Source organism: Ovis aries, chromosome 2 (assembly GCF_016772045.2).
Source record: "Ovis aries strain OAR_USU_Benz2616 breed Rambouillet chromosome 2, ARS-UI_Ramb_v3.0, whole genome shotgun sequence".
Taxonomy (NCBI): domain Eukaryota; kingdom Metazoa; phylum Chordata; class Mammalia; order Artiodactyla; family Bovidae; genus Ovis; species Ovis aries.
This window is the reverse complement of record NC_056055.1, coordinates 74449743-74466064: the sequence shown is the minus strand read 5'-3', so window position 1 is coordinate 74466064 and position 16322 is coordinate 74449743. Positions and strand designations below refer to the sequence as shown.

General features: G+C 36.0%; 1 protein-coding gene across 1 annotated transcript in view; it reads right to left on the bottom strand.

Annotated features, from left to right (window-relative positions):
• Nucleotides 1-16322, bottom strand: part of UHRF2 (ubiquitin like with PHD and ring finger domains 2) — a 71858-nt gene that overhangs the window by 52942 nt on the left and 2594 nt on the right. Inside the window, exons 2-3 of the mRNA XM_004004371.5 lie at nt 11898-12131; nt 3111-3370 (exon numbers count right to left, since the gene is read on the bottom strand). Of these exons, the coding sequence (XP_004004420.1) occupies nt 3111-3370; nt 11898-12131 (494 nt within the window). The remainder of the gene's footprint in view (nt 1-3110; nt 3371-11897; nt 12132-16322) is intronic.

Here is a 16322-nt window from a genome sequence, read left to right as displayed (position 1 = left end):
AATATGTTAGGACCAGTAGGTCACCATAAAACTAACTTCTCGACACCACCATTTTAAACTTATTCCCAAAGAATTCCTCTGACAGGTTCCTTGGTCCCAAGTACCATATCCCTCTGCTAAGGCTAAATGACAAGTTGTTCAAAATGCACTGCTGCACTCAGAGCCTGGAAATAATCAAGCAGATTACTTTCAACTTACTCTATGAGAAAAATGAATTAAGTCACTGAGAAATGATAGTACTAGATCAGAATCATAAACGCAACCTATATGTACTTAGAATTTATTAAGTTTAAGTACAAAAAAATTGTCTGACAAATACTGTTTTGAAAGTGAAAACTGAAGTTAGAATGACTGGATTATTTCTGTTTGCAATGTAACATATTTAGTAATCCGCCACCTAAGACTAAAGCGGGTCAATGCTTGTTTTTGTTTACTTCTCAGGGCAGACCATTCTCTATCTTTAGAGATCTGGCTGGTAGGAAGTTTCTGTTATCTCTAAAGGGAACTGTGTGCATGCTCAGTAGTGTCCAACTCTCTGTGACCCCATGGACTGTAGCCCACCAGGCTCTTCAGTCCATGAGTTTTCCAGGCAAGAATACTGGAGTGGATTGCCATTTCCTCCTCCAGGGAATCTTCTCGACCCAGGGACTGAACCCATGTCTCTCACGTCTCTTGCATTGGCAGGCAGATTCTTTACCACTGCGCCACCTGGGAAGCCCAGGTTATCCTGAAACCTACTTTCTGTGTTGTACAGAACTTCCTCCCAGAGCTTTTAAAATATGAAAGCCATCCTGATCCCAGTCTTTTCAAGCTAAATACTTAGTTCTTTCAGCTATTCTTCATGATGATTTTGTATTTTGAGTTCTAAAGATATCCAAGTAGAGAATAATCAGCCCAGTACAACAGGAACACCAGTCTTCTTCTACCTATCTTGTTTCTAATCAAGCACCTTACAATGTAACTATTTGACAGCTACATTCTACTGACTAAGTTGGAGCTTACTATTCAGTAAGAATCTGTATTACTACTGCTAAGCCATATATGCCAGTCTCTTGTCAATGCATCCTCCACCCAAGAAAGTAAGGACTTGTTTAATAAGTTATTGAAATTAACATAAACTTGACTATAATTTTTAACTTTTCTGATAACCATGAAGAATGAAATTTTAACAAGATTTGTCATCACATCCATATGGGGTCATGGGTCTTTCTAGGTGCTTACACCAGCCTTTTGTTATTTAGGACTCTTATCCAGAAACTCATCTATTTTCATACTTTATTTCATATAGTCCTTTGTTCATTTTGAAGATGTAAGTGATACATATTAAATTAAGCTTCTGATACTTTATTTCTCAAAGAAAGTTCAGATACTGTTTTCCTTAAGTTGCCAGTACTGAAATAATTCCATCCAGTGAAATTATTTTGAACAGATAATTTTAGTCTTCTCATGCATTCTGGGTTTACACTTCCTTTTACTAACATTCACTCTAGTCAAGAAAAATTTCTCCTACATTAAAAAATAGCCAGGGACTGTCCAGTGGCTTACGCTACCAAGACAGTGGGCCCAGGTTCCTTCTCTGGTCAGGGAACTAGATCCCACATGCCAACCTGGTGCAACCAAATAAATAGTCAAATAAATGCTAAGATACTGTGATTTATGCTTTAACATTATACCAAACTCAGGCCTATCCCTTGGAAAGTTGTATTCCAAAACCAACTAAGAGCCCCTAAACCTGTAAAAATTTAGTAAGCCTTAGTTCACTTAGTGTTTAAAACTCACTCTATATCCACACTGTGCCATTCTATACAATTATTAATTTTTGGCCAAATAATAACTCCTTTATGGGCCAGAATCAAGTCCCAAGTAGCTGGTTTCTGAGTTCTTTTCTCTAAGAAATAAACACTCAAAACAAATCAAGAGCTCTACTTGTTGACAACAGATATACAGATAGCTGAAGTCCCCCACTAATGCAGTGTCTTGCCTCTTTGCCATGGTACTCATAAACCCAGAGACTGGTTACTGTTAACCTACCAACTCCAATCCCTTCCTATCCCAGCCTTGATTTACCAATATTTCAAGTCCTGGCCAATCCCACATTTTAATACTCATTTAAACTGTCGGTTCTATTATCATCTACTATGTTTTTTTAAAAAAAAAAAGCAGTATGATGGCCATTTGAAATAAGCCATGTTGGCAACTTAGTTAGAGCCATAAGAAGTGTCAGAAAAGATAAAAGGGATCTACTTTGGAGCCCTTTCCAGGTATCCTGGAAATATGTGTCAACACCAAAATCTTTCATACCATTTTTGTAAGAAAAATTACAACCCTTTTAGAATCTTGAACTTACATTTGATAAAATATTTGGTTGTGTATTTTCTACACATATGAAGATGTCACTTGAGTGAAGACTTAAAAGTTTATGTAGTGTTGAATAAATATTAAATCTTTCACCACAGTAAATTTTATAGTAGGATTTTAAAAATAAGTAACAACGATGATAATTCAGTGTTAGAGTCTTGGCCCTCAAATCAAGTTCTTAATACTATTTTCACGTGAACATTTAAAAACATTTGGTTGGGAGAGGGAGACTGGAAAGTGATTGCTGCTTATGTAGTTTTTTGGAGGGAAAATAAAAAAAGTGTTCTAAGATTAGTTTGCGATAATGCTCAATCCTGTGACTATATTAAAGACAGTGAATTATACCCTTTATATGTATAAATTTTATGTGAATTAACTCAGCAATAGCTTTCAGAAAATATTTCAACTCCATTCTAAAGACTATTACATCCCACGTTATTATATATTTTCTAAAATATTCTTAAAATGCATAGCAAAAGCCCTAACATACCAGAGGACCAGACAGAGAAACCTTACATATTAAATTAAGCCAGGTATTAGGATACCAGATACAAACTACTTATGAGCCAAATGTTGAATGTTAAGGAGCTCTTATTATAACCACTAAACAGAAACAAAAACATGGTACTAGACCAAACATGACTCCTAGATGATCTCTTCAGAAAGACTTATTTGAAAACAATCTTGAAATGGGAGATTTTGCTTCTGCAAACAAAAATATGAATGAAGTCCTCAATATCATGAGCACTTACTCATCATACTCGATATGATAAATAACGTCTTCATCAGCAGCAACAGAATCTGAATTAGATGTAGAGGGTACATTGTCCAATTTTTTTGTGTTCTCTTTGGAATTATGATTTACATTTCCATTAGTCCTTTTACAAGAACTGCCATTCTTCAGTGGAGTTTTGCCACGTGAGTGTCCATCAGAAGCTCTAGTAACACTATGTATACGTGCTTCAAACCAAGCACCAAGGGCGACATCTCTGGCATCCACCAATTCATTTACCTAAAAAAGTTTAAAATTAGTTAATGAAGCGTAACTTCATCTATTGCTTCAAAAACCTTAATATGACTCAAGTTATTTTGAGAGTTATCACGGTTAATATTTGCAGATACAAAAGTTTAAAGTAATTTCAAAGATTAGAACAAAATTATTCTTTTGGATTATACTGTCAAATCTGTTATTTACTAATATGAAATTAACTTTCCTCCCAATATCCTTCAGTGAAATAGGTATTTAACTATTCCTTATCCTTATCTATATTAGACTTTTAAAATATAATTCTTGTGTACCGAAGAGTCATCCTGGCATGTTATTCATTAAGAATGTCACTAACAAAAAGCCAGAACTTTGGAGTATTGTGACTGTAAAACTAATTTACTCTGTTAATTTCTTCAGAATCCTTCAGATAACTTAGTCAGACCAACCAGAAAACAGTGTATTAAGCAAAAAATAAAAGAGGGACTTGTGCACATGTACAAAGGAAAGAATTTAATGAACCCACCTATACAAAATGGGGTTAAGTTTCACCAACAGTAATTCACTAGCAAATGCATTATTTACTACCTCAAAGGACAAATATAAAGAGAACAGAGCTATAAAGATGCAAAATATATGTAGTCAACTCTAGCAGATGTTCCAGAACTAAATCATACAATCTAACAAAAGGTATAAAACAAGGTGTCAGAAAAACAGGTATACCAGAGAAATTTAGATTTACCTAAAGAAGCTGGTTTTTAAAAAAATTATGTTGTCAAAAAACTGAAGGAATTGGTCTCCAGGTTAAGGCCCTTTCAGAAGCAATAATCAAGAGAAGTCCCTTCAACTTTAAGTCTTTAAAAACAAAAAAATGACATGACTAATACAAGATCATCACCTAATCAAGCTAGCTCTTTCTAAGAGTCTAAGACCACTTTAAGGTATCATATAGGGTGGGGTGGGGGTGAGTATATAGTAAAAGTTAAAACCTATATACTAGATATTATGCAAGGCTACTTCAGTTAGGTTTAACAATCTTAATAATTAATAAATCCTATTTTACAGGATAAGGAAACAAAAGCTCTGACAAGTTAACTTGCTCCAAATGGAAGTTAATAAAATGCAAAACTAGGATCTGAAGACACCTTAACCTTAAAGATTATGTTCTTGCTACTGCACATTGCTATACATTATGTAAGGATATAGCTATCATAGTGATTCCTCCTATGGATCTCAGCATCAGCAAAGTTAACTGAAAACCTTCTGGGAAGGACTGACCATTCTAGATGCCATTAAGGACATTTGCAATTCATGGGAAGAGGCCAATATATCAACATTAACAGGATTTAGAAAAAGTTTATTCCAACCCTCATGGATGAACTTGGAGGAGTTCAGGACTTCATAGAGGAAGTAACTGCAGATGTGATGGAAATAGCAAGAGAACTAGAATTAGAAATGGATACTGAGGATGTAGGTGAACTGCTGTAATCCCGCAGTGAAGCAAATTGATAAGGAGTTGCTCCTTATCAATGAGCAAAGAAGCGGTGTCTTGAGATGGAACCTATTCCTGGTGAAGATGTGGTGAAGATTGTTGAAACGACAAAGGATTTAGAATACTATATAAACTTAGTTGATAAAGCAGTGGCAGGGTTTGAGGGGGTTAACTCCGATTTTGAAAGAAGTGGGTAAAATGCTATTCAAAGCCTTGCATGCTACAGAAAACTTGTTTGTGAGAGGAAGAGTCAATCAATGTGGCCAAACTTCATTGTCATCTTATTTAAGAAATTGCCACAGCTATGACCACCCTAATCAGTCAGTAGCCATTAACATGGACACAAGACCCTCTATCTGCAAAAAGATCATGACTTACTGAAGGCTCAGACAATGGCTTTTTTTTTTTTTTTTAGCAATAAAGCATTTTTACATTAAGGTATGCACATTTTTTAAAAATTATGCTATTATACACTTAACAGAATAGTGTAAATGTAATTTTCATACGTACTGGAAAACCAAAAACTTGTGTTACCTGCTTTAGTGAGGTATTCTCTTTTTTGCAGTCATTTGGAACCAAACTTGTACTATCTTTGAGATATACATTTGGCCACATTTAGAAAAGAGTCTTTCATGTCGAAGTATTTGATTAAAAAAAACACCCCAAACAAAAGCTCCACATATGAGAGGAAAGGAAAAATCATTAAAAAATAAAATAGCACCAACAGCAAATACTTGAGGATTTACCATAGCTAGCTACAGTTTTGTATGTTTTGTGAAAAACACACAAGCTCTGCACATAAACCTAGGTTTAAGTCCTTGCTTATCACCTCCTAAATGTAACCTTGAACAAAGTCCTTAACCTGTTCCAGCCTCAGCTTCTTTTACAAAGTAACATACTTTGCGGTGTATTGCGATTAGGTGACAATTTGTATAATGTGCTAACTTAGCAAGCATACAGTAGCAACAAATGAAAAAACTCTCCTTCCACTAATTATCAATATATGTTCAATGTTAAGACTTATTAAAGCTCATAGTTAAGTCTTATTATACCATGCTTAGGAAATACATTATCCATTTAATGCTATATACATTATCTCCTTTAAAAATTACAATACAAAGTCATTCTTATTTCCTAATTAGGTTCAGAAGTGAAAAACACTTGCCCTCAGGAGATATACAGCTAGAAGTGAAGTGAAGTCGTGTTCGACTCTTTGCAACCCCATGGACTATACCCTGTCCATGGGATTTTCAAGGCAAGAATCTCAGAGTGGGTTGCCATTTCCTTCTCCAATACAGCTAGGAGTGGGGGCTAATAAAGGTTTCTCTAACTCTGAACAGGATTCCTCTTTATACCATGTTTCTTCAGAGTTACAAATCAAAACACAATATGGTTCTATTTACATAAAGTTCAGATGGAGAAAAAATAGGGATGTAGACATAGGTTAAAAGTTATTATCAGGCTGTTTAATGGTAATAACAGGATAAAATTGATAAAAAGCAAAGAAATGATTACCATAGAAGCTTGGGTAGTAGCAGTAACTAGGGAGAGGGAAGTTTAATCAAGAGGGGGTACATGAGAAGTTTCTGGGGTTGATTTGAGTGGTATTTATGGACAATGACTTTATAATAGGTTGTTAAGTTCTACTCATATTTATATTGTCTATTACATTTCATGACCAAAAAGATTTTAAAAAGCAGCATAGTACTTTAGACAAAAGACAGGAAATACTAAGAAATCCATGATGTTTACTTAGTAATTATTGATAACTTTCCTTTTCCTTTATTTGCTACAATGAGCATAGGCATATAAAAAAGTTTAACAGTGCCACACACTTAGGTAAACCCCGAAAGCTTACTATCAGGAAGCTAAACAGTCATTATTTAAGCCAGAATGAGTCATTTCAACAGCGAGACCTCATGTGAGTCATACACAGCTTCCACAAAAACCAGAACACCAATTTAGGCATCAGAAGTCCACCTGGTTTTGGAAAATAAACTACTTCCTAGAGTCAGCAATTCAATGTATTGTACAAGGGGAATAAATGGACCCCTGCCCTCTGTACTATTTTCCACAGGTTCTCCAAACATGATAGTGATATCTAGTTTCTTACTACACATGAAAAGATAGCTACAACTGACCAAATACTGCTCAAAGTTACCAAATAAGGCAAAACAAGACTGATATTAGGTAATAACTTCAAATTAAAATTGCATCTTAAGGTTTAAATGTTATAGTCTGTTTTATGTATGCTTACCTGAAAATATTTAATTTACTTTTTGTGCCTGCAAATCATGAGGTCCAAATATATTTTTAGGCGATAGGGAAAGCCCCTATATCTGTTTGCTCATCCATAAAGCAAAATCTTTATAAACCAAAAATTACGAAGGTAAGAATTCATGAGAAGAGAAAAAAAAAATTTCCCAAATTTTAAATAATTCAGACTCAACAATGAAATTTTGATATACTTACTATTTAGAGACTTGCTCTAACGAAAACAGACAAAATTCAAAGCAAACTTAAATCAAAAGTAGCAGCCTCTAAGCATTTTCAGGCTAGCCCAAAATGAAGTTAGTATCTAGTATGATTCCATGAATTCCATGCAATGGCAATATCATCTGTTTACCCATCATTTCTAGTACCTAGTACAAATACATACTAAATACCTTAATATTCAATGACTGAATTATCCAAAAATAATTCCTTCTATATGAAAGTCCCTAGTCAAAATTTCAAATACCTATAGCAATTACTGAGCTTCATCCAAAAAACCAAGTAAATCTGTACTGGCACTCTTTAACTAACAAGGAAGGTTAAATATGGCTTTGACTAAACTTTGACTAAATATTACTTTACAAATAACTAGCCTTTTGAGAGTTTACGTGCCAGATTCCAAGTGTATTTCTAAATGAGCAAGGGGAGACAATGTACTTATTTGCCAAATTTGTCCAACTCAGAAGATGGCCGAGTTGAAACATGAAACCAAGTCTGATGAAAGTTGAAAGCTCAAGTCCTTAACATCTATGCTATGTATTAATATGAAATATAAGAGATGCTTAAAAAAAAAAAAAAAAGAAAGTACGAGGAATAGTTGACAGCAAAGTGCTAACACTGAAAATAAAACACAAAGATCTGCTAAGAGAAGTACTTTCTCATGGTGCTTTTCTAAATTAGATTGGGGGAAGGGACACAGTTGGGTATTGAGAAGTGTGCTAAACAGAGAATTTAAATTGACCATAACGGTTTAACTTTGATTAATTTCAGACCATCAGATATATAAGCTGGTCCTCCTATGAAAACACATTTATACTTATATGGCCCCAAACAAACCAGGTCAAAAGCAGCAGCTTCCAAACGGTTACATTACATCATAAAAAGTTAAAATGTAACAATGTAAGCATAATATATACAAAGATGGTTACATAAATATTTATAGATATATGGATATACAGAAGTTATTGCACATACACACATGTATTTCCTTGCTGCTGCTGCTGCTGCTAAGTCGCTTCAGTCATGTCTGACTCTGTGCGACCCCACAGAATGCAGTCCAAGCTCCCCCGTCCCTGGGATTCTCCAGGCCAGAACACGGGAGTGGGTTGCCATTTCCTTTTCCAATGCATGAAAGTGAAAAGTGAAAGTGAAGTCACTCAGTCTTCTCGACCCCATGGACTGCAGCCTACCACGCTCCTCTGTCCATGGGATTTTTCAGACAAGAGTACTGGAGTGGGGTGTCATTGCCTTCTACACCGAGGACCCTCAAAACAAGGACATGCTAGAAGCAAAGAGCATATCTAAAGCCTAGGTATTAGCTTCCAATATCATTCTCCAATTAAAGGAACTAAGGCTTCTTAGAGAAATGGTTGACTGCAGGACTGGGGCAGGAAACACACAAGATGAGCCTGCAGCACCTTCTAGTGCCAGAAAGAAAGGTTTTAACAAAACAAAACTCAAACCCCAAATAGGGGCATATGGAAAGGACAGAGGAGAAAAAATACTAGTGTAAATATATGACCAAAAAAATGAAGAAGAGACAAGTACCCACGTAAAAGAATTCCTAATAACTTTTGTAGATAATCTGACCTTAAATATGGAGGGTTCCTAACTCTCCATTCTTTAACAACTTATTAAACACAGATGCAGAATATGTTTTTTTTACCTGAACGTTACTGACTACAGCAGGGATGTTTTCAATATTCACTTGCATAACAAATTGCTGGTCACAGGCCTCAGTTGCTGCAAAAATCCCCCAGTCAATAATGTGTTACAGAGAAGGAAATGGCAATCCACTCCAGTATTCTTGCCTAGAGAATTCCGTGGACAGAGGGGCCTGGTGGGCTGCTCTCCATGGGGTCGTACAGAGTCAGACACGACTGAAGCGACTTAGCAGCAGCAGCAATAATGTGTTAAGAGTGGGCTACATATAGTGACTTAATCTCAAAGAATACAGTATGCAAAAGGGGATAGGGTAGAACAACTTGACAGTGAAGAAACGTAACACCATCTTAGCCAGGTGATTAAAGTTCACAATGGTAAGTTACTATTCATTTAAAACTTAAATAATTATAAAATAGAACATCAACAGTATTGTGCCCTAGACATGTCATTGAAAATAGCACTTTAGCTCTGAGCATTGAAAATAGCACTTTACCTCTGTGTTCTTCCTCCCCAAGTATGTAAATTCAGTCTAACGATGAAGAAAATATATTCTTATGTTGCATTTTACAACTACCTGACCAATACACCTCAAAATTGTCAAAGTCATCAAAAACAAAGTCTGAGAAACTGCCACAGCCAAGAGGAGCCTAAGGAGATGACTATTTAGTATAAAACTAATGTAAATGTAATGTGGTAACCTAGATGGGGTTCTGGAACATAAAAGACATTAGATAAATGCTAAGGAGATATGGTTCATTAATTGCAACAAATGTGCCACACTAATGTAAGATGGCAAACTGGGTGTAGGCTATATGGGAACTCTGCAGTATCTTCCCAACTATGCTGTAAATCTAAAACTGTTCTAAAATAACTTTATTTTTAAAATAATGTGAAAAATTATCAAGTAGAAAGTCTTGGTAACTGAAAGAGGGATGAAACCAATGAATGAAATAGACAATTTGGCAAGTGCGCTTTCAATATTAACAATTCGATCTGAACTGTGAACATTATATAAAAGCACTAATTTATATGTTTTGTATATATCATGTAAGTTTATTCCCAGACTTTTGCTTTGTTACTATAATTTTTTTTCTTTATTAAATGACCATAGTAAGGAAAGCTACTGATATTTAAACAGAGACTTTGCTAATGGCTCATAATGCTCTTATGTATTTTCTCAGCTTACCAGGTATTCCTAAGTATTGACTGCCTTCTCCAGGATTTACAATATTTTGTTTTTTGCTTATCTGTATTATCTAGAACTTCTAGAACGATGTTAAACAATAGCATTAACAGGCTTGTTTGTCTGGTTCTATCTTTAATGGAAATGCTTGTGGCTTTTCCCCACCATTAAGCATGATGCTGGGTATGGTTTAAAATATTCATCTATTCCATCTGTTCCTCTTACTAAGGATTTTTTTAAAAATCAGAAATAAATTCAAATTTTTATTTAGATGCAGAAAACAGATTAGATCATTTGTTTTCTTTGGTTATAGTAATATGATGAATTATATTAAAATGTTTCCTAACAATAAACTACCCCACTTCCTGACAAACCACACTTGGTCAACGTATGTTCCTCTAATATATAGTTATTACTTTATTTGTAAACTATAACTTGAGATTTTATATCAATATGTAGTGATACTAATGTGCTTTTATAATCATGTTTTCAGTATCAGTGTTATACTAAATTTATAGAACAAATGAAAGCTTTCTTTTTTTTAAAATCTTGTGGCTCAATTTAGATATCGTTATTATTCTTTATAGGTTTGAAGCAATTCAGTGTAGTGCAGCCAGGCCAGGTGCTTTGACACACCTCTTCACCAGTTTCGATTCTTTCCTTTTCTGTGGCTCTGTTTGCATGTTTTCATAGATCTCGATCTGCATTTCTTATGTGATTCATTTTGTCTGCCAATCTTTAGTTAAGTTTGGGTCCCAGTTTACCTCAACCATTAAGAATTATGAAAAAATATAAGGATAAAGATGTAGCAAAAGTGTTAATTATTTCTACAAAATTTACTAGAATTTGAAGAAGTTGCTAGATAACAACGGTCAATAAATCAATCACATTTCTATATAGCAAACAAACTAATTTTAAAAGGTAACCATTTATAATAACATCAAAAACAAAGCTACTAGAAATAAACAAAAGGTATGTAAAGAGGAAAGTAACTGAAAAAGATGTCAAAGATCTAAATTAATGGAGACATCTATCATTCCAATAATGAAGGACTCAACATTGTAAAGATGTCAATTCCTCAAGGTGGTCTACAGATATGGTTTCCATTGAAATTTCAGCAGTATTTTTATTTCTAGGTAAAAATTCCTAAAGAAATTCTTGAACGTGTGTACCAGGATACACATAATTGGCTCAAAACAGCACTGTTTATAACAGCTAAAACTGGAAACAACCCAATTATCTATTCATCATGGGTTAGATAAATGTATTATGGTATGTTAATAAAACGGAATAATACAAACAGTGAAAAAATATAGCCACATGTGAAAAATTGCAAATAAAAGCAATACAAAATGTTATTTAGAGATAACTAGTAACACTAAAGAAAAATGGAATGATCATGGACGTCAGAACAAGTAGTTTACCTCTGAGGGGGAGAGAGTGAGATGTACTCTGGCAGGGGCATACAAGAGGCTTCAGAAAGCAACTACATAACCTTGGTGGAATTACATAGGTATTTGCTTTTATGCTCTGAACCACTGAGTATAGTATGTCTACACAACTTTCACTGTTTTTTCAATATTACTTTTTAAAAAGTTAAAATATTAACAACTCCAATCTTTACTTTCAAATGGCAATCAATGTTTACTTATTCACAGCATCCTGAAGAGAATACATCTATATTCTCACAATTAACAAGAAGTCTGAGGAAGACAACATACCTTATATAGTCCAATGCCAGGATCGATAAGAAAATCACGAGTTGATGTAGACGGCTGACTGGAAGGTCCCACCCTTGGGGTTTTCTTTACTTTAGGTGGACTATTAGAACAGGGTTTGGCCTGTATATCAGTCTGTTTTGATGTGCTAGGAAGGTCAGGGTCTGGGCGAACTAGTAGCTGAATTATATCATTAAGTCCAACATCATAGTCAAATAAAGTATATCCATTTTCCAACTGGAAAAAAAAAAGGACAGAAAAAGATTAAAATGCTTCTCTCAAAACTCGATCTTTTTACATCCTTAGTTACCCAAATGCCCTAGTCAAATTATTAATATAAAATTCTCAGCATTACAATTTAGTGATCTTGAAGCCATTCCTATGGCCTCTGATGTCAGCATCTTCTCAGTTTGTCTGTGTGTGCACTCAGTCATGTCCAATTCTTTGCGACCCCATGGACTGTAGCCTGCCAGGCCCCTCTGTCAATGGAATTCTCCAGGCAAGAATACTGGAATGGACTGACATTTCCTATTCCAGGTGATATTCCCAACCCAGGGATTGAACCCGAACCTCCTGTGTCTCCTGCATTGGCAGGCGAATTCTTTACTACTACGCCACCTGGGAAGCATCTTCTCAGAACCTCAATAAATTCTTAGGAATCATTCTATGTAAACTATAGGGAAAACGGATAGCCACTGAAACCAAATATTATCACTGCTGCTGTGATCTCATCATCTAGGCAGAAAAACTCATCTTCAACAAGTTCTATGCATTTTAATGAATCCACTACAAGAAACAAAAGGTGAATTTTCAAAGTGAATTGTTTTATAACTTTGTGTTCATAAAGACATTTAGTTAACCATTTTATCTTTCTGAAGCAGCAACTTTAAAAACCAAGTAGAAAAAAATTCAAGCATGAATGATTACAATGCTTGCTCATGCTACTCCAACTTGCTCAAAGTTTTCTGTAAAGGTGGTCAAGTTGAATTATGAAAAGTATTCCAGGATGACTAGTGAACAAATTATCTTGTAACTTATCCATATTTTGGCAAGGTTTCTATAAAGGACTGAATTGCATCCACCATTCCCACTCTCACTCCTCCCAAATATGTTGAAGTTCTAATCCCAAGTAACTCAGAATGTGAACATATTTATCTGGAAATAGGATCTTAACAGAGGTCATCAAGTTAAAACTAGATAAGGGTGGACCCTAATCCATTATGATTAGTGTCCTTGTAAGAAGCTGAAATTTGGACAGACAAACATGTGGAGAAAACAGTAACATTCTGGAATGATGTATCTACAAGACAAGAACACCAAGGGTTGCTATCAAAACATCAAGAAACTGTTTGAAGGAAGCAAGAAAGGATTCTCCCCTAGAGTATAGCATGGCCCTGCTTGACAAGTTGACTTTGGGCTTACAACTAACAGAAATGTAGGACAAAGTATGTCTCTTAAGCCACCTAGGGTTTGATACTTTGTTATGCAAGCCCTAGCAAACTAAGTCTCCATTTTGTTTCTTTATACAATTTAGTTGGCCATTTCACTAAACTCTGTAAGGCTCAGAACTATCATTTCCCAGGAAACACAACCAATTTAATCCCTAGTCATGTTTCCCTTTGTATGTAATCTGTCACCATCCACACCTCTAACACAATAAGGCCATATGTGAGAAGTCAACCAAAGAGACAAGAATAAAAATCTGTCTTTGAATGACAAACTTACTAGTGTATATTAAATAAGTACCTTTAATTCAAGCAATCCAAAACATACTTAGAACAATCCTACACATTACAGGACTGCAAAGAGATCAAAGCAGTCAATCCTGAAGGAAATGAGTCCTGAATATTCATGGGAAGGACTGATGCTGAAGCAGAAACTCCAATACTTTGGCCACCTGATGCTAAGAACCGACTCACTGGAAAGACCTTGATGCTGGGAAAGATTGAAGGCAGGAGAAGGGGACAACAGAAGATGAGATGGTTGGATGGGAGATGGTTGCATGGCATCACTGACTCGATGGACATGAGTTTGAACAGACTCTGAGAGTTGGGGTGACAGACTGGGAAGCCTGGTGTGCAATAGTGCATGGGCTCTCAAAGAGTCAGACACGACTGAGCTGAACACATCACAGGTGTTCACAACTGTTAAACAGATCAAGGAATTGAGAAATTAAAATTTCCCAATAGTGGAATTAAACAAGACATTATCTAACAGACTAGCTAACATGCTTCTTTCAAATAAGTCTAAGGAGTCTCCCAAGTCAGTAAGCAGATAAGCCCTTTTCAGGATGAGATGTTAACATGGCTTATCTGATTAGAAAAACAAGAACTCCTAATCCTCAACTACTGGGAAAACCTCAATAAGCAAAAAACACGTTCACACCTTCATTTTGCCTGTCTCCAATAGCATCCCCACCTCACCAAAAAAAACCAAAACACCTAACAGCACAGAACATGAAAACTAACTGGTAGGACATTCCCCCAAATGAAGATACCTATATGAAGCCGTATAATAGAAATCAGGCCCACAGTAACCTGTAACCACTGTTCCTCAATCAGTTATGCTTGCTAAGATAGCCACTTTTACCCAGATGATGAGTCCTTTCCTAATTCATAGGCACTCTCAAAAGTTTTTCTGAAATAGTGATTATCCATCCACTGTATAGCAAGTTCCACAGAGTTTTGCTGTTGTGCAGAGTTGTGAAGACTGTTGGAATGATTTGTTACTTTAAAAGTACCAAGAATTCCCTGGTGGTCCAGTTGTTAGGACTCTACTGCCAAGGGCAGTACACTCCGTGTTTGGGGAACTAAGATTCTGAAAGTGAAAGTCACTTAGCCATGTCTGATTCTTCAGCACCACACGGACTGTAGCCCACTAGGCTCCTCTGTCCATGAGATTCTCCATGCAAGAATATTGGAGTGGGTAGCCATTCCCTTCTCCAGGAGCCATGCAGCCAACTGAATAATAAAAGTACTAAAGTCCTCCCAAATTTAACAAAAGTATAGACTGAAAATTACCTGCACTTAAATTATGCTGAGTAGGGGAGAAACAGATTGGTGATTTGAAACTTACACTTACGAGTTTCAGGCATTTAACTAATGAATGTCTCATTGTAGAATATGTTTGAGAACTGCCATTCCAGAAGATATGGCTGAAGAATTTATAATATTAAAGATGCAGGGATAGTCCTATAATTTTTTTCTTTGAATTGGATTGAAGTTAAGTTATAGGTAACAGTAAGAGTTACAGCTGTGATGCAAGGGAAAACTAGGAAGCAAACACCAAGAGGCTACTGATAAGGGATGCAGGTGGAGACCATTACTAACTTCCATCTGTCTTTCACAGCACATATACTACAAACACACACCCCACCACCAACCCCCCTGCCCCTCCCCGGTCTTTCAAGCAGGCAAACACTTTTACTTTGTACTGCATGTGAAAACTGAATACAGGGGCAAAAGAAAACTTTCTTCTGGTTCATGCTTCACATCTACAATCTACTCTAAGAGTTCCTACAATGGTACAGGGAAGAGAAGAGGGAAGAGAATCCTTTCAGAGTAGGAAAAGCTCTGGATTCTCAAATATTTAGAGATCCACCAATACAACTCTTTTCTTAAACAAACCCCCAGGGAGCAAACTCAACCTCTCAAAGAGTATCTAAATGAGGTTACCCTACTTTAACTGGAACTTACAGCCCAGAATTGCTGCTCTCCCCATTTTGACTCTCAAAAGTAGTCAATCACACAATTACAGCGCTGCTCAAGCTTCATTTGCATACCGACCACCTGGGGACCTTGTTAAAATACAGATTCTAGTACAGTGGGGCTGGTCAGGTGAAGCTAATGCTGCTGGTCCTGCAGATCCAGGGACCATACTCTGAACAGTAGGAAACTAGTATTAGGCTGAATTCCTACAAAATGCACTTTCAAACTCAGGTGTTCATCAGTATCTCCCTTGGGGTCTTGTTAAATTCAACCACTTGCAATTTTAGGGTGAAGTGAACATCTATAATAAATATCCACCAAGTGATTCTGATGCTTTATCAAAGATTAAAAGCAGGAGACCTAACATACAAAGGTGGAAGAGGAGGCAATCTACATCATGGACACTGTAAATGTTTTTTTATTTATGACATTTTTCATTATGTGGCAGCATAAGGTATCTTGAGGAAGGAGTGTGTTTTCCTAATAAGCACAAAACTCTGACTTCTCAAAGATTTAGAGATTCACCAATATAACTCATCCTTAAAAAAATTCCGACCTCCAGAGTGCAAATTCAGCTTCTCAGAGAACCATATCCAAATGAGGTTACCCTACTTTACCTGGAATTTACAGCCTTGCTCTCTCTCCATTTTGACTCTCAAAGGTAGCATCGATCTATTCCGCCCTTTCTCCTTTTGACTCTCAAAAGAGCATTTTACAGGAT